A 27,105-nucleotide genomic window follows, 5' to 3' on the forward strand; every position below is an offset into this window, starting at 1 on the left:
AGATTTCAGACTCCCTACTTTCACAGTCCTGAACCTGATTTAAACTACAAGCCATAACAAAGGTTCTTGAGGTTTGGTTTCTTTCGTTTGGAAATTGGAACAAGAAAATCTAATTGTGTATTTCCATTTGCACGGCAATCGCATAATATGCAATCATATGCCTATTTATATGGCAAAAACAAAAACCCCAAAAAGCAATTAGCAAATAAAGCAGATACAGCAAATATATTCGCACAGCATGAGGCTGTAAGCAAATAAACAAAGGACAAAAACAAAAGCAGCTCCGAGTCAAATACAAAGTGAAGCAACATTAAACATGAACGATGAGGAGTTGGTTGCTAAGGGGACAGGGCAGGGCAGCCAGTCGATGGGTAAACGGCAGGATTAAGACAGAGAGTGTCTGTGTGTGACCAGCATGGCCCATCCATCCACCCACCTTGGAAGGCAGAAGGCACAGTGTCACTCTGTAGGCATACACACACACACACACACACACACACAGAGTCTACTTTGGCCTCAATGCCGCCACTTAAGCAGTGTTACGTGAGCAAGGAGACACACTCTCACACACACACATATGCACACCCACACGTAAATATCTGCGGGGTAGCTTTTAATTATCTCGTTATTTTTTAATTTCCAGCATTTCACTGATTTCATTTTGAGCGGGCATCGAGCGCGACGGGTGGCGGTTGGTTGCCATTGAGTATTCTGCTGAGTGTGCGGATTGAGAGTGGAATGGAGTGAAGTGGAGTGGAGTGGAGTGCAAGTTGCCTTGAGATTCTCATTTCATATAGCAGGATGAAACTAATTCTCAGCTTACGTTTACGTCTTTAAGTCTTGTGCATAATTTCGTTCACGCTCTAATGACCTGGCCACTTGAAAATGGCTTTTAAAGCCCCACAAAATAAAAAATAAAAAACACCGTCGTCATCGCCGCCGGTGTAAAGTGAGCTGGAAAACAATTAAAACAGCTCAACTCAGCCCCCAAATGCCAGGCAAGACCATTTTACCATTTCCACCTTCACCATCTCGTCTCGGTGCCAAGTAACTCCTTCCGCTCCTCGCTCACATTAACATCAAATTAGTTTGTGGATTAACATGCCAAGGCAAATACTGTAGATGAAGGGGCAGCGGGAGCGGTAGGGTTAGCTTCATTACGCATACGACAGGACGGCCTGGGCCCGGCCCTTTCCCTCGTTAGTTTTGTTTAACTGGTGTCCCGTGTCCCAGCTCTGTGTGTGTGCAGTGAGGCAAGAAAAAGGTTTAGAGTTACTAATTATACTCTTGGCTGCATGTATTTTTGGGTCTCATAGTTAGTTAAATTTACTCTTAAAACTTTATTATTAACAAGAGCACAAGGTTGAAAACTATGTACATATTAAGGATTTATTTTCCACTTTTACACAAACGAGCGTTTGCCAGCTTAACTATAGATTTAAATAAATCAAGTTTTATTCAACCTGACACAAAGTTTTCTCCGGCAACAAATAGGCTTCATTGGGCTTTTGTCATGCCCGGCTAGCTGCCAATATATAAGTAGGTACATACACACATACATACACACATATACAGACTATAGATGTCTTCTATCTTGAAGCTAAAATCACTGGCACAATGAACATATTGTGTGGCAACAAAACCAAAACCAAAAAAAAGGACGAAGGGAAAGATAAAAAATTTAATGCTTACGTGCCTGAAATATGTAGCTGGAGTTCACAAAAGAAGCGAATGCAATGTATGGTGATGCTAGTAGCAAAGTTCATAAATAAAGCCCCGATTCAACCAAGTTGGCTTGGCCTGGCTTGGCTTGGCTTAAAATAAAAGTTCTACGTACATATGTATGTAGTAGTAGAAAAAAATTGCTATAAAAATTGCTGCTGTTGGGTAAAATCGTTTACTGATTTACTCCCTGTTCTGTGGCAAGTATGTGGAGGTGGAGGTGCAGTGTGGAATGGATTGAAGCTGCTGCTGCAACTAATAAAAGTTTTCGCCATTCGATGGCGTTGATGTTGGCATGCCAATACTTTCAATGTGGCAGCGCACCCACAAGCCCTTGTCTGCCACGCACACTCACACTCACACACACACACACTCCTACTCCTTCAGCCTGGCCAACGGTGGCAATGTTTGCTGTTGTGGCTTTTTGGCCAACAAGGAACAACAAGTAAAAGGCTGGCAACAAATTTTTGGGCTACACGTTCAGTGCCCCAAACAAAAAACCGAAAACTTAATTTGGCCAACACTTTAATAATGAGTTTTGTATTGAAGAGCGATTGATTGCCCCTAAAAGAAGCCATTGAAGAATTTCAAAACATTTCAACTCAAAATTTATTTCTCAAGTGTTTTTTTTTTGTAATATTTTTTTCTATTTTGATTTACTCTTCTTTCACTTTCTAGCAAGTTGCCTTGCTTTTTGAAATTTCCGTTGCGCACTGCTTAATGAACTGCTTAACCAAAACTGCTTTGTCAAGTTTTGTGAGTTGCCAGATGTGGGGAAAAATAAACTCATTTTGAGTCCGTTAAATTCAACTAGAGAAATTTTAAAAAATTAACCAATTCAACGCGTACATGCAAGAAAATTAATATATTAATATATTAAATATATTTTTGCAATTGTTAAAATATTAAACGTTATTACTTTCATCACAAAGAGACATTACAAATGAAGTCGAATTATAGATTTAATCGAATTGTAGAAAATTGCTCTTTACACAATTATTAATTGTAAATTATTACTATATAAACTTTATTTAAACTAAATATCACAATAAAACTGACAAATAAAACGAGAAAGAAGTTTACTTAAGCTTAAGATCGCCCTTGTGGGGTGGTCTATTTTTAAATTGTCAATTCCTTTAATAAATTTATTTAAATAAGTTTCATTTTCCAAAAATCATTTTACCTTATAGGACATACATATCTATATCATGAGAAATGCACCAAGAGAATTTTTTTATATTTCTACTAATTGTACGAAATTTCTTAATAAAGTAGACTTTTCTCAATTAGATAATAAGAATCTTAAATACCAAGTTCCAGTAGCTTAGAAAATTGAGGGAGTGAATAGAAATAAAGGGGTAAGGGGAAAAAGAATACTCTTAAAAAGAACCGAATAATTTGACTCTTCCCATTATAGTTTGCAAACTCAATGTCCCAATGCAAGGAAAAAAACAATAAAGCTAGATCCCATTTTGTTATACTGTATACTTTGATTAGTTAAACAAATTCTTACAATGATTTATTTTACTTGGTGAAACTTTTCAATTTACAGCCTCGATTAGAATAAATACATAAAGGAGGAAATGATTTGGCTACCGTGTTTAGCCACTTTTAATCCGTATTTTTAAGCAACTAGCCAAGATTATGCAGTTAAGAAGTTTGATTTCCTGTTCGTACTTACTATTGCCACCGAAAAAAAAAAGAAATAATAAAAATAATACTTAAAAAGAAACGCAATTAAACTGGCTAAGTAACATCCAGTGGCAGTGTCAGTGGCACCGCTGTGAAAACCACTCAAGAAAGTGTCTATCGACCGCCAGCGGAAGTGACTTTTCGCCAGCCTGCTCCCCATACGAGTATTCAATTAGATGTGTTTCGTGTAGCTCAGTTAAATTGATTAATTCGCCTGACAATTCCCAATCTGTATGTTTGTATAAATACGACAAGAACTCTGCAATCCGACACAGAGTCGTTCTAGAACCAGTTTTCAGCAAACAAACTTGTTGCCAACGGCAAACATCGCGCCCACACCCGTGTCTAGACCAAAGAAAAAAGCCAAAAAACCAAAAACTACCGGTAAGTCTTGACATCGAGTACTATTCCATGTACGTCATCAACGGATCACTTAGCCAAAAAGAAAAAAGCTTAGCTTATTCTCAAGTGTCACGCCCACAAGGTGGCTGCTATGACGTATTTTGATGTATAAATCAAAGCGAGATCGATCAGCATTACTCATACGATGGCGCGTGTTGGCTATTAGTTAGGAAACAAACAAAATGCATAAAATTAGCATAACTTTAAATTTTCCCACGATACATATTTGTAAAGTTTTTAGTTTCTTGTTCATTTTTGCTGTTGTTGTTGTTCTTGTTGTGTTTCATTTTATTGGCATTTTTTAAAAGTGCGACACCCCAAAAACCAGTTAAAGGCATGGCTATAGGGTCTGCGTGTCCGGTTGGAGTTGCTCTTGGGGGGCTAAGACTGAAACCAGACAGACAAAAGAGCTTCAGGCTGGCTGGCCTGCTGCTCTGTTCTACGTTTTACAATATTTTTACTGCAATCACAGCGCCATTAATTTACAACCGATCGCCGCATATAATTTGCATTAATTATAAACAGATACAGATATGTAGTTTTTTGTGTTTTTTTTCCTTTGGAATAATGGGATCAGTAAGAGTTCGGCGATTGATACTTCCTGCTAAATATGTATTACTTTCTCTGCAGTTTTTCTTCAAAATGACAACCATTTTTTATCATTTTGTTCTTGAAAATGGGGGAAATTTTTCTTTCGAATAACTGAAATGTGAATATCAATGAGTTAGAAAGCAATTACATAGAATTATTGTAGATAAATTCTTAATAGAACTAAAATTAGTAAACTAATTAGCCTTTCGTTAGATTTTCTTGTGAAATAAACAAAAATAACAAAACGTTTAGCTAACTTTAACTACTTCAAAGTTTCTACAGACTTTTCTCTAAATTATTTGTTCTATTATTGTTCTTGTTCTAAGTAATTCTCATCAAAAAAAAAAACCTACTTTATTCTTATAGTTTTGGTCATCATCGATGTATCTGCCTTTTTGGCAAGGGTATTAAACAAATAACCCATAAAATTAGTTTTCGGATCAGTTTCTTTGATCAATCATTATTGATATCAGGTAGTTAATTTATACATTTTAACACTATTCAACGCATTCCATAAATAATTCATAATTTTCTAGTTTAATGCCCACAAAACACAAAAAAAAAAATATCGTAAAATGTTATAATTATGTAAAAATAGAATAACAACAAAACGACTCACAGTTATAGTACAAAATAAAGTTTAAGATTTTTTTTTTTTGCGTATCACACACACACAACACATAGAGACTTGTAAATTTGCATACGTTTAGCAAACATATTGAAATTGATTTTTTTTATATGTATTTTTATATTATTGAATTTGTATTGATTTCGCTTTTGTTTGAGAAGAGAAGAGAAAAAAAGATCTGACGTACTTTAGCGCCACTTGGGCTGGACCGTCTGCGCTCCCAGAGACCCCCAGACGGAGAAGCAGACAGAGACAGAGACCGAGACCGGCTTCGGATGTTGTTTTGTTGTTGTTTCTTTCTCATCTGCGATTGGGTTTTTTTTGTATAAAATAAAAAGACAAACGAGCAATATTAATTATTTTTGCTTTGCACTTGGAGCACAACGGATCTGAATCTTTTAATAGAAAATAAAGGCCTATACCATCTTTCTAACTACTCTTAGCCATCATGTACTCTTCAAAGATGACCACTCTGATGACCATTCTGTTGCTGAGCTATTGCATTCTAAGCTTGATGGATGCTGGCGAAGCCCTTCCCTCCATTGGACACTATGGCAAACGTTTTGGTAAATGATCTCACGCAACTTGCAAAAGTGTAATTGATCTTAATGGTATATATTTTGATATATTCAACAGATCCCATGGGTGGCATCGATTTCATACAGATTTGCCTCAACAATTGTGCCCAGTGCAAGAAGATGTTTGGCGATTACTTCCAGGGCCAGACCTGTGCCGAATCCTGTCTCAAGTTCAAAGGCAAAGCCATACCCGATTGTGAAGATATTGGCTCCATAGCACCATTTCTGAATGCTCTTGAGTAGAGAGAAGAGGCGACAGAAATGATGAGATGAGATGTATGTATATGTGGATTGTATATATATATATGTGTATGTGGATTTTATGGCCAGTGACTCACGGATGCGGATTTGGGTCAATGAGACGCTCAACACAAAAACGATCTTGGCTGTCGACAACTGACTTTGGCTAAAATACGCAAAACTTTTACGACTTTGACTAACTCTCTGGGGGCAATCCATGTCCAACTCAAGCACGTAACCACCAAAATAAAACACACACAAAGTTCCTATTACAATTAATGTTATTCAATAAATAATTGCTTTACATGAAAAACAATTCGTCAATTGCTTATTTATTTTTATGGATTTTTCAAAATTTTTATTTAAAAAATAGTTGCATATACAAAACTTAAATCGAAACACATATATATTTATATTAGATTTTTCAAAAAATTCACTCCAAGTCCAAGTCGGATCCATTTAGATCGGATACTAATTCACATTTCACTTTATCGATTTTTCTTGATGCTGTTTAAAGAATTTCTTTTCTTTTTGTTCTTTTTTTTTTTTTGTTAACTTACGCACTGTATTTCTGCTATTTAATAATAATATATACAAAAAAAATGATGGAAAGGCTGGAAAAGTTGCTAAAAGAAAATGGCTGACTGATTGGCTATGGAAATTGTCGATGAAGAAAAGTGTGCAAAGACTAGTTAAAGAGACTAAGCGATATATAGAAAATAGATAGTAAATGAAGAATGCAGAACTGAGTAATGTTTCATAGACACATCCTTTTCAGGATCACTGTGTGTGTGGGTGTGTGAATAGAAGCTGGAAAATCTTATTGAAGATTAAATGGCAGTTACTTCCTATAATTGAGTAATGTATCGGGAATTTCATTGATATAGTTCTGCAACGAATAAAACCACAAATCAAGGTGAGTAAATTGAGTGTTGAGTGGAATATTAAATCATTTGTGACTTACGTAGATTGAAGAATCCAAGCCATGGCCACCATAATCAGCCCATTTAGACAGATCGATTGAGGGTATGATACCACTCTTGCAGGGCACACGTGGATTGCTATATAAAATAAGCACAAAATATGAAAAACCATTGCAAATTATTTAATCAATTTATGAACTCACATTTCATGATCGGGCAGAACCATGGGATAAATTTGCACAGTGTCAATCAGATCCGTATTATCGCATATCAATCGAGAGAGCTTCGCCTTGCGTATCTCCTGCAGCTGCTCAGGTGAGAAGGACGACGGCTGATTGGGCAATTCGTACCAGAAGCGATCACCACGTCGGAGATAGCTCATCTGGGTGGCAATGACACAGGCAAAAGTGGGACCCAGCATGGAGCCAGGCAGGGACTTCTCCGAAACACCGCCAGACCATAGATCGATGTCAGCAGGATGTCTGCAAGAGAATGAAATTGTGATGTGAACTGCAGAAGTTATCATCGATTGAAACTCACTCGAATATGCTGCCATAACGCAAAACCGTCTCATTGGGCATCGAGCCATACATTTCATCCCAGGTATTTGAGGTGGGCAGGCCGCAGAATTTACGGAACTCCATGTAACCGGGGATACCGAATTCACGGCCTCGCTGCATATTGAAAGATACCAGATCCATGCCGAATCGGGCTCCCTCCTTTTTGAACAAATGATTGGTCACCTCCTGTGTAATGGAATCATCCATAGCCTGGGCCACTTGATTCATCAGACCCATGAAATACTCATCCAAGACACCAGCGCGATACAAATCATATGGGCGACGAATCAAATCCGATAAACGTTTCGAGGCAATGAACTTGTGTGCCTTGGACCAACGCTCCACAGCTGTGGGCAGTAAAGAATGTCCAAAGCGGAAGGCAGCTCCAGCAAATGAATCAATAATGCCCGGATTAACATTCGAATCGTAGCCATCCCAGTAGCCATCCTTTTGCAGAACCAAACCGAATTTCTCCATCACTTCCTTGCCCAACAGAATGGGCAGGAACTCATTGTATGTCACATGCTGGACAATGGCAATATTGATGCGTCGTGCCTCCTGGAACAAAGTCTCGTCATCCCAATGTTTGTTGATCTGGGCTAGACCAGTGGCCAAGCGATTATGCTCTCGCGCCATCAATGTGTGCATGCAGGTCAACACCAATTGCTCATTCACACGAATCTCTCCGCCCTCGAAGCAATACATGCTCTTGTTGGGTCGTGTGCAGCCCTCGTCAGGTATGTCCAGCTTCAGGGGCAGCAAGTCCTTAAGGCCATACTCCTGGAACACGGGATTCATGCGCATCAGACCGCCATAGCCAGTGCGCAGCTTGCGAGCGAAGGCCTCCTTCACGCCATAGACAGTGTTTGCATCGATGACACCCGTCAGAGTATTGAATTGCTGGCGGGAACCTGCAATCAAGATGTATTGAAGGTCACATTAAGATTTAGTTCAAGTTCAAGTTGATTTATTCAATTTACTAACCCAATTTACAGCCTGGCCGGGGTGAGGGGAAGCCACGAACAAAATCAATGCACTTGACATTAAAAAGACGATAGAAGTAATCATCATCTGGCACTCGAATCTCATTACAATATGGATGCTTCAAATGCAATGGACGCTTGCAGCATTCCTCCGGATCGTTGCGATTGATGGGATCTAACAGCGGATTAACGAATTAAAACTCACGAGTCAATTGTAACAAAACATTAAACACTTACCCAATGGTGTTCCCGTCAGCGTGAAATCATGATCCATGAACTGGCCCCAGGCAATGACCATAACAGTGCCGGCGTGATCATGATAGCCATCATCGGGATGCATGGTGCGGGAGACGACACGTGAGAAGGGCAAGTCGCGTCCAGTTACCGAAATACGTGGAGCATTTATACCATCTGCATACAGTGGCCCGATGAGACGCTGGAATGGCGAGTTGGCTGCACCCCAAGTGGGATGCTCAATGTTGTTGCAAAGGCCATCGAAACGACGATATTTGCCCGGTCGACACTCGACACCCGCAAAGAAGGGCGGACACACTTCACGAATCAACGTCTTTGAGGTATCAATGGTGGGAAGACCCTTCTCGATTTCCTCATAGGACAGGCCATAACTGAAAAAATAAGTCAAAAATCAATTAGCCAAACTTGGACGGATATCAAAATCAAATTTGGCATTTTCCTGTCAATTCTTTAGATACGTTTTTTTCCAAATCTCAAATATTGCAAAATTAAAAGTATTAGCCCAGTTTTGCCAAATGACTGGAAATTAACGCACATTGATGTTGATGTGTGGACGTTGACAGTGGCAAATTTCGTAGCCAGCAATTTGAGAGTTTGACGTTGATAAACCTGTTGACTGGTTAAATGTTGGCTGGCTGTTGTTGCCAGATTGTTGGCAAGTGTGCAACAAAGAGGCATAAATTGTAAAAGGGACCGACTGGAGGCACTTCCTCGATTAGATTACTGCCATGAGAAAGCGAGGAAAGTTCAAAGCTAATTGCCCGGAGAGCAGACCCTATTGTGTTGCATCGAGTCTGAAGATAGTGTTAAAATGATAGCAAAATGCAAAACACAAACTTCACAGTCAATTGATCTGCAAACGAGTCTACAAATTTCACGGTCTTAATGACTAGACAATCAAAGGCGAGTGGAGTAGAGTAAAGTGGAGTGGAGTGGCATAGAGTCGACAGGTTTCATTTGTGGTACGTTCTTTGCCAGGAACGGATTAGTACAAATAATGATCAATTTACTACAATTTAAATCTCCGTTGAATCCAATCCTGTTCTAACTCTTTTTATAGAGTAAAAAATCTGCTTCCCAGGCAGTTTATACAGTTTATATAGAATGCCATAAACATGGCAACAAAATTTGCATGCCATAAAGACGTTTACAACTGTTATTAGCCAGCAGCAAAGACCATAATCAAATGGTTATACAACTGCAATTGAAACGATCCCAGGTGCACTGGCAGCATCAGCTGGGGATGGAGATGACAACTTTGTTGGCTTAAGACTGGTAGACCCGGGTAGACTTGGGGTTGGCTGGGGTGATCACCGAATGAGTGAAAGTCTCACATGTTCAAGTGTTAGTTGAGAGCGGCTAAGCTTTAAGCACAGGCTAGTATGTATGTAGTATGGTTGGATGTTGGAATTACTGCGGCCAAGTGACTTGGCAACCCGCTTACCCAGATTCCGCATCGGCAATCGCCAATCATTGGCCAACCAAACACGAAAACTGGAAATGATGCTGCAGAAGTTGTGGCATCCTCCGCAGTAGCAGCAGCAGCTTCTTTTTGTTTTCTTGTCGAACCGTGGGGAGTCACGCGCACTCTCACTGTTGCATCGAGCTGGCTGATTGCATAATCTGGCTGGCGTTTGTTTTCTTTTTTTTTTTCTGAGAGCTCGCTGCTTGGCAAGACAAATAGGTAAATAACTGCAAAAATGCAGTTGCGCCAGTTTTTAGAAGTAGGCGAAGAAGCTTTCAAGTGCCTGGCCATCAGCCATCATCAACCAGCATTAACCAGCATCAACCACCATCAACATCAGTCAAAGCCGCAGACGAACAATTAGCATTTGCATTCGCTACATAGCAGCACTTTCAAATTTACGCAGAAGCTTTCTGCTCAATGCAGAACCTTGAAGTTGTATAGACAGCCAGCAATATTATTTATGCGAGGGTTGTCTTAATAGTTTTATTTACTCCAGCCAAACTCCTTGAAGACTTCCAGAACTGCTCATATGGCTAGAGCAAAGTCTGTCGTTCTTTACTTTCGGGAAGCCCTCGTTTACCTTTCATGCCTGCGGGCTCTGAGAGTGTTTAAGCCGTTGCACGAGTTACTTGTAAGTGCCTTGTCATGCGTTATTTGGCAATCGCAATTTTTCGAGATTCGGTGGGCGGTGGGCGTGTGGGGGGCCAGTGTTACTTTCAAATGCGTTTCGTTTAAGAAAATTGTTTACTTACGTGCGAGCCAACTGTATGGAAATATCGAGCAACAGTTCGCCCACAGTGGCCAGTTCCTCGGGCTTCCAGTCGCTCTTGGGCTGGGCCACATCTGAAATGTTCATTTAATATTATAAAAAAAAAACCGAGAGGAAGAGAGTGGGAGGGAGACCCCTTAACACGTTTAACTTCCACTTACGTATACGTTTGCGGGCATCCAAGTAGGCAGCATTAATGGCATCGTAGGTGATACAAGTGCCCGTTCCACTATTATAGGGATTCCTGTCAATGTTAAAGAAAGAAGAACACAAAGTGAGTAAAATTGACAATAACCAAGCAATTTGCTTTTATCACATGCGAACCATCCATCCAACCATTCATTCATCCTTCCGGATGGCAGCAGGCAACAGCAGACGCAGCTAACGAAGCCTGCGCACTGCCTGATAATCAAATTACTGCCAGTCGAATGCATAAAGTGAAGGATAACAGGAGACTCTATTGAATGCCCGGCCACAGTTCGCTACGTGACGCGAGAGCTGCAACATCATGGACATGGACATGGGCAAGAATAAGGACATAAACACGGAGCAGGCACGCAGTAGGCTAAAGCAAATACTGCAAGTTCATAAACCAAATTATCTGAGTGAAACAATGCAAGGATTTCTGAAAAAGGCCAAGCTAGAACGTGGTCAGGCATATCAATGCATACGAAAATTGGTCACATGGACTGGCCTTTTCATTATACTGATATATGCCATCAAATACTACCATGAAGAGCTGCAGGGACAGGTGAGCTTCCTTGATTTGTCAATCAGTTTGCTGTTTGCTGAACTTTTCCACCGCAGAGTTGTGCCCTCACATTGCCTCGGTCCTTGCGCTATGCACTTCGCCCACCCGAGAACTGTGAGTTTTGTGCCAAAATTAGGAATGTGCCACGCCTTAGTCGAATTAGTCAGCTAGAATTCGAGACAAAATATGCATATACCGGAGCACCTGTTATTGTCAGCGATGCAACTCAAAATTGGACAGCAATTTCGGTGGGTTGTGCTAGGGAAAGCTTTGCCAGAGTCAATGTAATTGCAATTTGGCATCATTCCATATGCAGCTATTCAACTATTGGTACTTTCGGGACGTCTATGCGAAGGCGAAGCGCAAGCAACGCATACGTGACTGCCAGTTTTTGCCATATAAGACTGGCTTTCGCGATATCTACGAGGCCTTGGATATGCCAGAGGAGCGAGTGGACCTGAAGGAGGGCGAACTGCCATGGTACTTTGGCTGGAGCAATTGCCACGCCGAGACAGCAGAAGAGTTTCGACGGCATTACGGCAGACCCTATTTCCTGCCCGAAAGTTCGGAGAATAATGCAGTTGATTGGTTTTTCATAGGAACCAGTGGATTGGGTGCCCAAATGCATGTGAGCTTATTTATCCTGTTATTAGATGAAGTCGTTTTCATTTCAAATCCACAGATCGATAATGTGAGACTGCCCTCTTGGCAGGCCCAGTTGGGGGGCAGTAAACGTTGGCTTCTAATGCCACCACCTGAATGTTATTTTCAATGCCAAAGTTTCGATATAACCGTGCAACAGGGTGACATAAGTATGTAGAGACTAAAAAGTCATTTAATATTCTTACATTTCATTTCAAATGCTTTGCAGTTGTCTTGGACACAAATAAATGGTATCATCAGACATTTGTCCTTCCCGGAGCTGTCAGCCTGACCATCGGTGCGGAGTATGACTAAGTTTAACCGGCTTTAAGCGGTTTTTCCCTGCCAACAGGAAGCATCTTTGTTTCTCCCTCTCTGTGTGTGTCTCTGCTTTGGCTTTATGTCTCGTTTATCGAAAAGAAACTGTAACAGCAACAACCTAACATTGCAGTTTGTTTGTTGGTTTGGTTTGGTTTGGTCGTTTATCCATCTCCCTCTCTGGTTTTGTCTCTGTTTTGCCAGCCGGTTTGTTAATTAAATAGCAAAAACACGCAAATTTCTTGCAACGCAAAAAAAAAAAAACAACAAACAAATCTGCCCCAAAAATGGGAGGCAGCAACAGCGTCAACTTCCTCGAATGGGGCGACATGTAAAACGCGTGTCATGTGACATCGATGCGTGTTTAACAATGCGTAAGTATTAAGTAATTACAACAACAGCAACACACAGCGAAATAGAGTATGCAACATAGACAACAACATTTAGACCAAAGACATTGCCAATTCACGCAATGCAAAAGCCATTTCAGCCATGATCAACATTTTTCACGAACATAAAAGCCATTTGTTATACACTTACGCCAAGAAAAAAACAAGGAAAACTAATCAAGAGTGAATTGAACATGTTCAGAGAATATTTTAATTTAAACGGTTTTGAAGAATTTCAGACAAAGTCCTTTAGTAAGTGGAAGTGTAAGAAAACTTCGGGGTTTTTCTTTTTGGTTTGTTGTATTGTATCAATTTATTTATTGTCCATTTTTCGTTTGTTTGTTTTTGGCAAATTTGTCAAATTCAAATGGAAAATGGCGTCGTCTGGCAATCGACGCACTCTATATACTGGTCTGGTAGTTAATTTTTGTTGTGTTTTTTGTTTGTTTGCAATTTATTGCGCTTGAAAAGTTCAATGTGCGCATAGCCCGAGTTTTGGGCCAACTAGAAAGTTGCTTGCATGCGGCACGCACTCGGACTTGTACTTGTTATCCTGATTGGCGCGGCTGCTGGAGTAAGTAAGTAAAATATAATGTTATGAATCCAATATGTATATGGTATATATGTAAGACAAACGCAGGTGCCCGGCAGAGTACGCCAACACTTCCTGTTGCAAAGTGAAACTGTGTGTTAAACGTATTGCATTGCGGCCCAATGTGGCGTATGCGTAATATTTTGAATAATTGCAAAAGCGTGTCGTAAACTGCCTCTCTCAGGCGCAAAACGAAGTGAGTATTCAAATAACATTGCGAGTCTTTCCTACCTCGCTTACGCAGAAGGAGCCCACCAGATAGCTAGATAGACATCGGGGCAGACAAAACATTAAAAAACAAAACTCACAGCATCTGTCTGAAACGAAAGTGGCCCGGCAATGGCAAACCTGTATTTATCTGACTTAAGTAGGTTGTCTGCATTTTTTTTGCTGACCGCAACGCAACAAAGTTCAATAGCCAGGCCAAACTCAGGCCAAAGCCAAAGCGCCAACAAACAATCCAATTTTCTGCAAACTCACGTTTGCGCCGATGACGTCGGCCTGACCCCAAATTAGTTGCACTTCTTGCTGACCCCTATGCAACGAAATAATCGAGATCGTGTGACATTTAAAATTTGTTAAGATAATGCAACTGCAGCCACATTTCAAAGCAATATTTCAAAGTCACTTTTCGAAATCATTCCAAAACAAAAGTTTGCCATCAATAGCTGCAAGTGTTGTAATGCCGTTTGCGGCTTTTTTGTCGTGTGGTTAAACTTCTTACAAATATGTATGTATGTATATCGAGCCGGTATGTCAGGTGACTTCACAGACGACAACGATGATGATGATGATGATGATGATGATGATGATGATGATGATGATGGGGATGGCAACTGCATGCAGCACATGATGTTGTTGTCTTTGTCGAGGCCACAAAACATTTGCTGATTGCCAATTGTTGGTACTACCAAGTACCAACTGTTTCAAATAACACACAAACTCTCTAGCCATATATAAGAAACATTTAAACTCTCTCGAAATCAAACACTCTTCAGTAGCAATTCATTTCAAGCAAATCGAAATGAGATCTCTGGCAATTCTTCTGTTTTTCCTAATTCACAATTTGCTTCTAAGCGATGCCAAAAATGCTAAACTAAATTTCAATTGTCCTTCTACGTGCCCCAAAAGTATAGAACCAGTCTGCGCTGCCTGGAATCATAACAATAAACTTAGTTTCTGCACTTTCCTCAATGTCTGCCTATTAAAAAAGCAGATTTGCAACCACATAAAAGGTGAGTAGAAGTTTAATACTTTCGTTTGTTTGCTAATTAAAAAACGGACTTTTTTAGATTGGCGTATGGAAAGCAACGAACCCTGTCAATGGCCCACAGATGATTGCAAATATATATTTAATAGTCAGAATTCAAGACAAACGCCACATAAAGATGATGACAAGAATATAGAACAATATGAGAGTTCTTCAAGTGCTACTGACTTAACTACTAAAAAGCCAAAACCTAAAATAGTAAAAAAGGTTAGGAATTATTGGCAAACTTCAGATATGAGAAATTTAACTTTTTAAGAAAATAAACTTTATTACTTGAAATTTTTAGATTGTGGTCATTATTATAGGTTGTTTAATTAACAGTTCCTAAACTGAGAGTTAAACTTGGGCTATCATTTAATGTTATTTTATTGCATTTCTACTTTATGTGTCTTCTGTTTTACTGTGCAAATTCATCAGAGTATTACCTTCGAGTTGACATTGTGTTTTGTCAGTATTGATTTAAGGCAGTTTGCTAAATGAAGACATCAGCCTGTCAAAAGATGTGAAAGAGATATTCCAGCCTCAGCATGGATCATATATACACATTCATATGTACATAGCTAGACATCTATACTATACATAAATATACATGGGTGCATATCTTGCTTCCCAGGTTGGCAACTTTGTGCCCCCGTTGCCCATTTGGCAACGGCTAAGGCAACGGCAACGGCAACGACAACAGACAAAAGACAACAAACAGACAATTTCAACATGCGGCGGTGGCGGTGTCGGCGGCGGCTGCTGCCGCCTGTTAATGATTAGCTAAAAGCAACAAAAGTCGTGTTAGTATAGTAGGTGTAGGAGACGACGACGACGACCATCGACAGGCAGACATGACTGCCACATGACTAAGATTTATGACTGTCAGGCAACTATTTCGCTGCCGTTTCGGTGTCAACGTTCAAATATTTAAGCCTCAAACATGACCCAGAATGCCACCAGACGACAATTTTTAGTATCTACTTGTATTTGCGTACTCTCCGTTCTCTAGTTGAGGTTAATGCATACCATGTGGAGGTGTGACTGATCCACTCGTCTCTGGGTGATGCCTATTAACTTAAATTCTACCTTAATCTGTATTAACATGGTACTTACGCTGTGCCACGAAACAGATTCACATTGTAATCATAGACAGAGGATCGACCCGGTCCGGCTAGCAAGAGGGCACAATCGGAACCATGGGCTGTCTGCAATTGTTCTCCAAACTGATGATATTGCGCCGTGGCCGATGACACCAAGAAGAGTAAGAATATTCTGCGAAAAACCAAATAAAAAGCAAAGAAATTGAAATGTTAATAAGTTTGACAAATTTGCATATACAACGCCGAGGTAGGTACAGTGTGTGCACAGTGGCGGTGACGACGACGACGACGACACGCCTCTTATTTGACAAATGGAGAAACGCCGGCGGCTTTAAGTGTGACTGACTGAGATTGAGAGCATTAATCAACTGGAATGGTAACGGCCAGTCGGCAGCTGCTCCAATGGAGGGTAAATTCAAATGTAGAGGCAAAGCTGCATTGTTTCTACCATATTCATTGTTTTTGGAGGGTGGAGAGGGGTGGGCCCAGGGGGTGGGCATTCGAATTGACAGCTGGAAAACCTTGTTTTTATTTTGTGGCTTAAATAAGCTCCAATACCTACATAAGTATATATATTTTCGTGTGACTTGAGGCACGCGTGTTAATGGCTTGTTATGGCTTTTGTCACCCAATCGAAACATATTTTCAGAGCAACTGTTAACGGCTTTAAATAATTATTATTGATTACCGATATTGATTGCCATTGTATGTGGGTATTGTATTCGATTGTATTGTATTGTACTTTACTCTGTGGCAGTAACTATCATTGTGACTGTCTTTATGGCTGTGGCAGTGAAAGTGTTTATTATGATCTATTGCTGAACCTTTTCTTTGAGACCTGCCAAGGGCCAGTTAACTTATGTAAGCATAACAACAATGGCAAGACCAACAACAACAACAACAACAACGCACTTAAGTCCTTTCACTTTTCTTCATTTGACATACAATTTGAGGCTTTCTTTCTTTTCATTAATATCGACTCATTTTTTTTATATGCAGTTGTATCTTATTTCAGTAATATGAGTGACAGGAAACTTTTCTCTTGACTCCCAAGTAACCCATTTTGGTGTCAATAAAGAAAGAAAAAACAAAATGCACTTGTCATTGTCCCAAAAAAAGCACCTGTTCCCATTTCAGCAGAACATACTTAGTATAGAACCTTGTTATAGATCCACTAGTATATAAATTACTTCCGAACCTCACTTAATTAATTAAGTTTTCTGACTTGCGGACATGAGATCATATCTACTTGTATTTGTTGTCTTGGCTATCAGCCACATGGTGGTATCAATCCCAAATATTCGTTGTAATATACCATGCACTCGGGAATTCCGTCCTGTTTGCGCCATCTGGCGTCGTCCTAATCAATGGCCCGTGGCCTGCACTTTCCCCACCGAATGCACCATGAGGAGTCACATTTGCCAAACCGGACAACGTGAGTTTGAAGCGTATGGAATGTTCCGTGATTGTCATTTCTAATCAAATTTCCATTTCAGAGTGGCGAATTCAGGATAATAAAGAATGCATCGTGAGCTCTCGGGAATGTGGAGATCTTCTGAGAGGTCGAACCCGTTATGGAGCTTAAGTTCCTAAATAACCCACATTAATATTGAACCGATTTACATTTCAATTCCTTAAGGCAAGTTTTTGAAATTACCGTAAATTGACTTCAATAACAAAAAAGTACAAAAAAAGCATATTTATTCAAATATCTGACTATAGAAAGTTATATTATAAACCAAACGAAGACCAAGCTAAAATCTTTGAATCAATTTGTCATACAGAAAAGACTCTAATCTGATTTAGGGAAAGTTTCCCTTTCCAAACTATAAGGATGGTTTAATTTTAGCTACATAACTCCAACACATGATACGATATTACAGCTTCATTTGGACTTAAGATAAATTACATCAACAAAATTATTTCATCTACTTATGATTAAACACAAGAGCAACAAATTGCCCAAATGATTTGCCCATTTGGACCATAAATCTTGTTGTAACGCTTTACAGTCTGCATGATTTGCAACTTTTGTACACACTTCAGTATGTAAAGTGACCGAAAAAAACTACAAAAATAAAAGTGCTTATTAAAACTCGTTAACTGTGCAGGTACGCTTTCATTTTTAGCCAAAACAACAACAGCAACCACAAAAGTAACGCACATCTGAAAGTGGTTCAAGGTTGACCTTTTTTGCAAAGAAAAAATTCCACAGAAATTGAAAGAAATCCACAGAAATTTATGAACCGCACTAAATGCAAAAAGCGTGCAATGTTTATGATTTGTAATATGCTTAAACAAATGACGTTTAGTTCATTAGCACGTTTCTGCCAATCTCCCCCCACCCCCTTCTTCTATTCATGTTCATGACAGGGCAATTAGAATGCCAACAAAACGCAACTCGCCCACATTCAAACACAGGCATGAATTGTGTGGACACGCCTCCACTTATTGACTTGGCTGCCACGCGTGCTTATAGATTGTGGCAGAGATCAATGCAGAGTGCAGACTTAATTGCTTGCCACCATCGCCCAAAGACGCGGACTCGATTGGGGGTGAGGAGTCAGGGGACAAGACAGATCAGAGCCAGAGTCGGGCCACTGCGTAAGTCAATTAATTGTTGCTCGCCTTTGGGGGCGACAACTTTTGTGAAAGGCAACTCACGCAACGTCCTTCCAACCCAAGAAAAAACCAAGAAAAAAAAAATCCCAATAAAAAAAAGAAAGAAACAAAATTGTATGCATATGCAAGCAGCTTCAAGTTTTTACACCTGCCCGCAAGAGCCAATTAATTTTTGCGTTTTGATTCGCTTCGGTTTCTGTATATTTTTTTTTGGGTTTTTTGCACAGACCGCACAGACAAGTGAAGCTTATCTAATGCTTGTTTGCATAGACAACTAGCCTTTGTTCAGATGTCAGAGAATTTTGACCATATATGGTCAATAGATTCATGGGCGTAACCAACAGGGAGCAGCAGCCTCCGTAAAGTTGACATTTAATATACAAATGCAAGTCTGGGAATATAAATCTCTAAATGGCCCAAGTGAATGCTATTTGAGTCCAAGCAAGTGTTAAGTAAGGTTTCCAATGAAAATTCTTACTTTCCCTTTTCGTAAACAGCTAAGCTAAAACTAAAATCAATACGCAAGGCGCCCAATTATAGTCCAAGTCTCTCGAAATGGAGTTCACCTCTTTTTTTTCTACTCCAATGCTGACATTTGTTAATAAATTTTACCAGCATTGTTAGGCAGATGATTGTATCGGCGCATCAACTCCAAATCCGTAGCTACTTATGTCATCTTTGTTGTTAGACATGGCAATAGACTCTCCAAAAGGGGGCGTGCCAAGTGCATAGGACTCTGTGTGTGTGTCTGTGTTGCAGCTTGCCACATCTCTACGCTGGCATTGTCTATTATTTGGGGTTGCCTTTTTGGTTTCTTGGTATGTAAATGGTCCAACACGACGGGTTGCTTGTTTTTGTTATTTGTCTGAAAGTTTCGTGAGATTAAATGTTGAAAGCCCTATTTAATGCATTGGCCTAACTGTGAATTCAAAATAAAAGAATATTTTCACAATGCGAGCCCCGCGTAATGACTTGAACTATGTTACTTAATTATTGATCGTTTGTTTGTTCATTTATTATTCATAGACATATCAAATTATGCTGTAATGTAGTTTATTTTCTATGGCAATAGAATCTGGTTGCTTTGTTGCTGACTTCAGATCAGCAATACAAGCACTTTTAATTGCCGCTTAATTGATTCTGGCTCTTGACGGTCTAGACGGATCAGAGCAACATGTCTTCACATCCGCTTGGCACAGCAAATCAATACCATGCACACATGGCGCATACTTAACAAAACTGCACACCAATTGCAACATGAAGTGCATTTATGTGGCATTAATGTCGCTAGTTTTTCTTCTTTTTTTTCTCAATAAGTGATTTTTTTCTACGTTAGTTTTTTTTTTTTATTATGCCATAAATTGGCAACACATTTGCAGAGCAACAACAACATTTGGTAAGCAAACAGTAAGCAGGCCACAAAAAAATTGCCTTAATTCTGGCTCTAAGCTGACCCAAATCGATGGGAAATCTACTATACTTCAGCAGCTTGTGAAGGGTCTTGTGATATATTACACACGCAATTCGAGTCTAGAGGCTGTGTGTGTGTGTGTGTGTGTGTGCATAGGAGATAAGGATCTTGAACATGGCTTACGTGCTGTTTATAGACTTGTGGAGAATGGTAATATAAATCCATATGGCAGCTGCCTGCATTCAAGATCTTTTGACTTCAAATTGATAACCATGGAAACCATATACATATATGTATATAATTATTAATTGATCGGCCGCCTTTACAGATTTACAGCTGGAGCCAAAAGCCTCTAACTAATTGCATACAAATTGCCAAGCCAACGCCATTTCAATGCCAGAACCAAGTCAATTGACCAAAAGAAAAAAAAGACCAAATCACAGTTCAGATATTTCATTAAAAAGTGCAGCAGCAAACTCAATGCAAAACTGGCTATATAAACTGTCCCAGGTCTGCCATCGATTAAACATAAATCAAATGGAATATAAAACACAACACAACAAAAAAAAAAAAAAACGAAAACCATAAAAAAAAACAACTTTTGCATTTGACGTTTCAAATGTTAACTGCCTTGACTTTCTTAGGCTTCAAGTGCTCGCTGCTTGCTGAGAGACTCAATTGAGACTGAGAGCCATCCTCCACCTACGTTGAATAAGATGGATGGGATAACTATATGGTTGAGACAGAAGGAGGAGGTCTTGGGAGGAGAATGGGATGGAGGCAGATGTAGACACCTTTCACCATTCGGTGGTGGGCAACAATTACCAAAAATTACTTTTATGTCTATGTACTTTGTATTTGCCTGATGACACACATGCATTCAATATAACCAAGCAATTGGCACATCGTCGTCGTCGTCATCATCATCATCATCAACATGAATTTGAGTGCGAATGATGCAAGCATTGCCACTCCACTTGGACTGCCTACAAATGTACAAAGTGATTATCGGGTTCAGTTTCGGTTTCTGTTTCTGTTTCGGGTGCTTTGCTTTTGTTTTTTATATTCAGGTTTTTTTTTCGGTTATATCTATTTGTATTTCAGTATTACGCAGTTCAGTTCAGTTCAGCATACCAACATGCAGCGGCGGGGGCATACCTCAATTGCTGTGCTTTATTTAAATAGTATTCGCTTGGCAGATGCAACACAGGCCGCATGCTGCATAGTTTTGTTTTGTTGCCACATCTCAGGCTATGAATGTAGTTTTTTTTTTGTTTTTTTGACGAGCTCACATAAAAATCAAAACACAACAAAAATACAAAAACCTGCACGCTATTTGGGTTAGTGTGGCAGCTCACACGATCTTTTGATTTGTTACCTTACCAAACAGGCACGTAGTTAGCAAGGAAATATCTTTCAAAAGGGGAACATCTATAAAGTGCTTTGAACTATTTAACTTAGTTGACAATGTAGACTTGGAGAGAAACTACAGACATGACCTTTTTCTAATGAAAATACTTAAAGAAGTTAGCAGGAAAATGTTTTTCACACCCATTTGAGAATGTGGAATTGAAGAGATAAAACAGAAAGCTCCTATTTTGGATTTGGAAATGCAATTGCCTCAGTCTATTCAATTGCCACCAATCCATGATTTTCTATAATCTTTTGTTAGTATCTCAATTCTATTTGGAAAAATCTACTTATTATCTTGTTCATTTGGATTAACGATTCTACTTGGTTGGTAGGAATTGCCTTAGGTCACAGGTTTGTCATATTTCTTATCCTTTATTAATTAAAGATCTATTTAATATGGATTTACTACTAATTAGACTCTTTTCTTGTTATGGGTTTGCATACATTGTTAGTTGATGTAATAAAAACTGTATATAATTCTTTAAAATATGTAAAAAAAACTTGTCAAAGTTGAAATTATTGATGCACCTCATGCCCCCTTTCTGATTGCCACTGTTTCAGTTTAAGACTGTTCCCTGCTGTGAACTGCGTCTACAGCTTCTGCATTTCAATTAGCCAGTTGCGTTTTTCTTGGTGTTGTTGTTGTTTTGCCTTCTACATTTGCCCTATCTGTAATATCTCTTTTTGTGTACGTACTGATAACCTCATATGAAAAGCAAAATCGCATTTCACTTTCAGTTCTCACGGTTTATATGTAGGTGGCAATTTGGTAGTTTCATTTTGTCATAGTTAGTTAAGGGTTTCTATACAAAATATTTGTAACACTTTCACGAACTTACTCAGCGATAAATCAAAGAATTTCACCGCCATCAAGATAATGAATGGATTTGGCAAACCGAATCGATATACATACACACATACCACAAAAAGGGCCACCCAGTGCGTTTAATTACCATGAAGAGCATCTTCATTTAACATGACCCAAAGCAGCAACACTTCACTTCAGTCATGATCTCAGCTTCTACAACTTTCTATTTACAACAAACAAATAATAATAATAAGTTTTTGCAAAAATCTAATTAATAATGGTGTGTAAAAGAAAATAAAAACAAGAAAACAAATTCAAAAGCTTCACAAATTATTCCCCCTTTTTTGTTTTTTTTGTTTCTCGCGATTTTGAAAGTGAAATGATTTTAAGTAATTTAACTTAATGTATAGCACATTAAAGGCGCATCATCATGAGCATCACCCAAAAAAAAAAAAAAGTGAATGTTGACCAACATTCACTTTAAAAATCGAGCACTTGCAAAAGTAGAAACTCTTAAAAAATCAAAAAAAAAAAAAAAACAAAAATCCCCAAAAAAAAAGAGATACAAAATATCCATCAATGTAATGAATAATTTGTTTTAATATTTCGTGGTTACTGTTGTTGCTGTCGGGCAAACGTCACGTGGCTGTTCGAGTAATTGTAGCAAACACATCAAACCGAACATTATGACCAAAAAAAGCAACAAAAGACAAAACCAAAAAAAAAAACATAGAGAAACAGAAACAATGCTACCCACAAGTCATGGCTGCTGTTGCTGCTGCTGATGCTGTCTTCGTTTTGGTCTTGTAAACCTTGTAAGGCTTTTTTATGTAACCAATTTCTGTTTTCTGTTTCTTTTTTTTTTTTATAGCTGCATCAGCAGCACTGGCAACATTGTGACTTTGGTCATAACAAAAGCCTCCCCATATTGATCGACATAGACCATCCATTGAGCCACTCAAGTCAACTCATTACTACGCAGCACAAGACGCATTATTATCGCTAAGCCGCAATCTGCACGACTTACCGCTTTCCAATTTGGCCCAAAATAGCCGTCAATTGAAGTGCGCGATCGATACAACATTTTGGGCATGCAAATCGACTCCAGGAGACTGAATGCAGGCAGCAAACAGCAAACAGCAAACAGCATGTCAGCCTTGACACAAATTCAGCTGGCATGGCAGAGAGCAATCAATGCCTCCTGCTTCCTGCCCACCATTTCACTTGCTCCCAATTATGTCTTTATTTTATAATATCCACATTCATCCTCCTATATATGTATGTATGTATGTGTAAGACGAACCGGATTTCTAGCCAAGTCACGAGGCAGATGCCAGGCCAACAATTGTGCAGCAGGAAATCAACTTTTGGTTGTCTTCTACTTTTAAGGAGAAAGTAAAATTGTTTGCCTGTTAACATGAAGTTCAGCTAAAATACATCTAACAATTGTGTAACTTGAATTGAACTTCGCCTGCTAAAGTTAATGACCTCGATTAACTATTGCAGGCCAACAATGATTTATTCTCAGATTTCTTGCTTCTTAGTTTGGTTTGGATTTTAAGCGAACGAGACGGCTTAGCGAAACGTTAGACAATTAACAACAAAGCGCTAACTTCATGTCAGAGGAGAGCCAATTTATGGCTAGGTGTGAGCATTGCCAACTACCGTTAGAATTGTTATAACGTATTGAGTGAGTTAACAACATAAAACGAACATGACAAATAGCCTGGACACGCCTCTTTCTCCCTCTCTCTCTGCCCGTCGAATAGCCTTGGGTCAAAACTAAGCGGATCAAGTTAAGCTTGAACCCCGACTACCTTGTGGTTAAATACAATAAATGCAATTTAAATACTTAATCTAATCTCTGTAACCTTTTGGCTTAATTGGAAAATCATCTCATGCTGAGCTTCCAAATTAGACCCGTATTACTATGTGTGCTACGGAAGCTGACCAAGTGAGATATGGCCAAGAGCCGTGACCTATACGCTCATTAATTTTCCCCTGCTTATCTCTTGTCGATGATTTGTCCATCATCATCAACATCATCATCAGTTTCGGCCACTCTTGTGAGAGTGAATGGCGCGTGTTGATTTGTAGAAAGTGGCAGGAAACCATTAGCCAAAAAGGAAGTTGTTAGACAAAATACTAAATCAATTTAAAACTTTGTCTTGAACTCTTTTACAGAACGCATTAATTGCAGACACAAAGACTGGCATATAAATGACTGAATCAAAATACAAATATGGCACAAGAATGAGAAATTCAACAAAGAATGCTCATGCCCACACATAAAAAACAAAAAAAAAAGAAGAACAAACAAAAACTTTCTGTGCCAACGGCTCAGAGCTGGTGAAATGGTCGCCGCTACAGAAGACACGTCCAAAAATTACATAAAAAATACATATAAGAGCTACATAAAATTATGAGACAAGAACCAGTCGGTTCATGGTGACTTGACACACGGGGAGGTCTTGAAAATTAACTAGAAAAATTTTAATAGCAATGCGGCACACACCAAAAAAAATCTAACAATTTGTAATGTCAGGTCATTAAGAAATAGTGAGAAACATACCTTAAAATCATTTTGTTGACGTTGCAAGTTGCCGTTTGGCTTCTAATGGCTAAGCACGGGATGCAATTTGCCTTGGCCTTCACTTCAACGGTGAAGACTCTCAATTGGGCTAAAGTTCGTTGCCCAAGTCCTTAGCAAGAACTTTTCTTTTTTTCCTCTCTCTTTTTTTTTAAATTTCACCGTTTAATTCCGCTTCTCGTTTTCTTTTACTCGTATTGGTTTGTCACTTTATTGGTGATTATTGCTTCTTATTATTATTTTTTATTGAAATTTCTTCATTACACTTGCTGCCGCTGATGATGTGTTTCCTGCTCGCACACTTTCACACACACACACACACACAAAACACGGCACATAAGCACTTTGTATGCAACACAGGGTGTAGTATGTGGATTTCTATTCAAGAGAATTACCGTTAGCCAAATGCACAACCGCCACGGAGTGTGTCCAACAATTAACTGAACACTGCGATCCGTTGCTGCCACAGAAAAACCCCAAACCAACGATAAAGAGAGAAGAAGAAGAAAACAGAAAAAAAAACCATAAAGTTACCGGCTTGCCAGCAGCATCGACGTTAACGTTAACGTTGACGTTGACGTCGACGACAAAGTCTTTCGTTTTGGCTATTATCAGCTAAAGTTGCCGGCGGCAGCAAGCAGCGAACATCGCCCAAAAGACTACAGGAACAACAACAACGACTAGCAACTGTTGCTGCTGCTGTTGCTGCTACTGCTACTGCCGCCTCTGCTATTGACTCTGACTTTTGAGTGAAGCTTTTGAGCCAAGTTGAGTGTGGTGAATACGTATTTAGCCTGTGGTGAGATGTTCACTAGCATGAAGAAGTTCGTTGCCTAAGTCTTTTGTTTTTTTCCTTTAGAGTTACAACTTTTTTATGCTAAAAGGCATGAAAATTGTTTAAGGTGAGTTAATTTTAACTATTATATTGAATCAAGCTTAAATTAATTGGATTAACGTGATTAGTTGTCCCTTTATCCCTTATAACCCATTTCGCTGCTATCGGAATTTCTTTTATGAATCATTGTCACTTAACTAATTAAATAAACCATTTCAGAAAAAAAAATTATTGAAAATCTCGAAACTAACAAAACAGAAAAACCAATTTAGTATATATATGTATATTACCTATATATATTTATATGTTTAGTATCTTTACTAAGATCATTCCTTGTATAGAATTATTTCCAAACAAACCCAAGATAAAATACATGAAAGACATTAACAAATTCCCTGTACTGTATCTATTTATTGGGTAAAAAATATTAATTTGAATGATATTACAAAGTGCTTTCAATTTTGTATTTATCGTAAAGTATTAATGGGATAAATTAAATTTTGCAAACAAGTTAACTGGAATCAAATAACCGTTTGAGTAATATCCCATTCACTTACATTAAAAAGTAGAAGTATGATAGAGTATGAAAACTACAATTTAATTAAATTTTCTAACCATTTGTTTTTAAAAGATATCTAAAGTTAATAAAAAAAATAATCAAATAAATGAGAAAAAATATTCCAAGTTTTTATTTATTTTTGGCATGACAAAATAAAAATTTACTTGTGGTATCACTTTCCCATTGGCCATTAAGCTGCACCTCCACCTCTATAATGGCAATCACTTCAATCGTAACATAGCATCAGTCCAAACCAATTAATTTAATTTGTCATGTCTCACACACACACACACACAGACACACACACATACAGACCAGTTAGGCCAAGCCGTCAAAAGGCAAACCAATAGAAATTCATTTTATGAAAAGTAACAAAAAAATTAAATGATATTTCTTAGTGCTGGCTTAGGCACACTCAAAACGTATGCACACATACATATACATACATATGTTTCTATGTATGTGAGTTTATCTATTTATTTTCCATAACCATATCGATTTTTGTGGCCTTTGGCTTTGGCTTTGTTGCATTTGACAATTGCTTTGCATGAACGCACGAAAATTGTGCAACAGTGCACCGTTTGGACCACGCATTTTGGAAAAGTTGTTTTCTGTTCTTTTTTTATTAAAGTCAAACACTTTTTGTTGTAGTTATAGTTGTTGTTGTTGTTGATTCTTTTAATCCACAAGTTTGTTGTTTTATCGACCCGGTTTGACGGCCTGGCATGTTTGCTCCTTTTTGTGAGTAGAAGTTTAGTTTATTTCTTATTTTTGTTTTCTATTTTGTTGCTTAGTTGGATAAGATTTGCTTGGTATGTTTAATAGTTTTTTTTTTTTGTTTTTTCTGTTTAAAAAACATGCTATTAATTTTTTGTTTTTATCTTTTTTTAATGTCGTGTGACATTTTTGTTAACGCATGGCTTCAATGTAGAGCAAAACATTAGCATGTCGGCATTAGTTTTCAATATTTCTTGCTGTCATTGAGAAAAAGAGGTGGCTTGGCTTTGATGGC

At 38.7% G+C, this 27,105-nt stretch overlaps 3 protein-coding genes and 1 non-coding gene across 6 annotated transcripts; 3 read left to right on the plus strand and 1 right to left on the minus strand.

Moving 5' to 3' along the window:
• Nucleotides 1–3,702: 3,702 nt before the first annotated feature.
• LOC6647086 (eclosion hormone) lies at nt 3,703–6,114 on the plus strand. Its single transcript, XM_002069638.3, has 3 exons — nt 3,703–3,798; nt 5,479–5,601; nt 5,672–6,114. The coding sequence occupies exons 2-3, from the start codon at nt 5,484–5,486 to the stop codon at nt 5,854–5,856; spliced, it is 303 nt and encodes a 100-aa protein (XP_002069674.1). The 5' UTR covers nt 3,703–3,798; nt 5,479–5,483; the 3' UTR covers nt 5,857–6,114.
• A 308-nt stretch (nt 6,115–6,422) lies between these two features.
• LOC6647084 (peroxidase) lies at nt 6,423–25,114 on the minus strand. The gene is made up of 10 exons (XM_023178574.2): nt 24,682–25,114; nt 15,869–16,027; nt 10,973–11,055; nt 10,795–10,885; nt 8,557–8,945; nt 8,321–8,494; nt 7,317–8,247; nt 6,980–7,258; nt 6,818–6,914; nt 6,423–6,742 (listed from the first exon to the last, which is right to left on the minus strand). Exons 1-10 carry the CDS (start codon nt 24,690–24,692, stop codon nt 6,695–6,697), a joined length of 2,262 nt encoding a protein of 753 aa, XP_023034342.1. The 5' UTR covers nt 24,693–25,114; the 3' UTR covers nt 6,423–6,694.
• On the plus strand, nt 11,187–12,638 carry LOC6647085. Its single transcript, XM_002069637.4, has 5 exons — nt 11,187–11,562; nt 11,619–11,810; nt 11,879–12,190; nt 12,245–12,374; nt 12,434–12,638. Exons 1-5 carry the CDS (start codon nt 11,320–11,322, stop codon nt 12,517–12,519), a joined length of 963 nt encoding a protein of 320 aa, XP_002069673.2. The 5' UTR covers nt 11,187–11,319; the 3' UTR covers nt 12,520–12,638.
• LOC111519177 lies at nt 15,954–17,958 on the plus strand. 3 transcript variants are annotated; one of them, XR_006953717.1, is made up of 3 exons: nt 15,954–16,016; nt 16,107–17,290; nt 17,352–17,958. It is a non-coding gene; the product is annotated as an uncharacterized LOC111519177 (transcript). The 3 variants fall into 3 exon arrangements; XR_006953718.1 differs by having other exon boundaries at nt 15,956–16,016; nt 16,103–17,290; XR_006953716.1 differs by having other exon boundaries at nt 15,962–16,016; nt 16,074–17,290.
• Nucleotides 25,115–27,105: the final 1,991 nt, after the last annotated feature.

The sequence above is a fragment of the Drosophila willistoni genome, chromosome 3R (assembly GCF_018902025.1).
Source record: "Drosophila willistoni isolate 14030-0811.24 chromosome 3R, UCI_dwil_1.1, whole genome shotgun sequence".
NCBI lineage: Eukaryota > Metazoa > Arthropoda > Insecta > Diptera > Drosophilidae > Drosophila > Drosophila willistoni.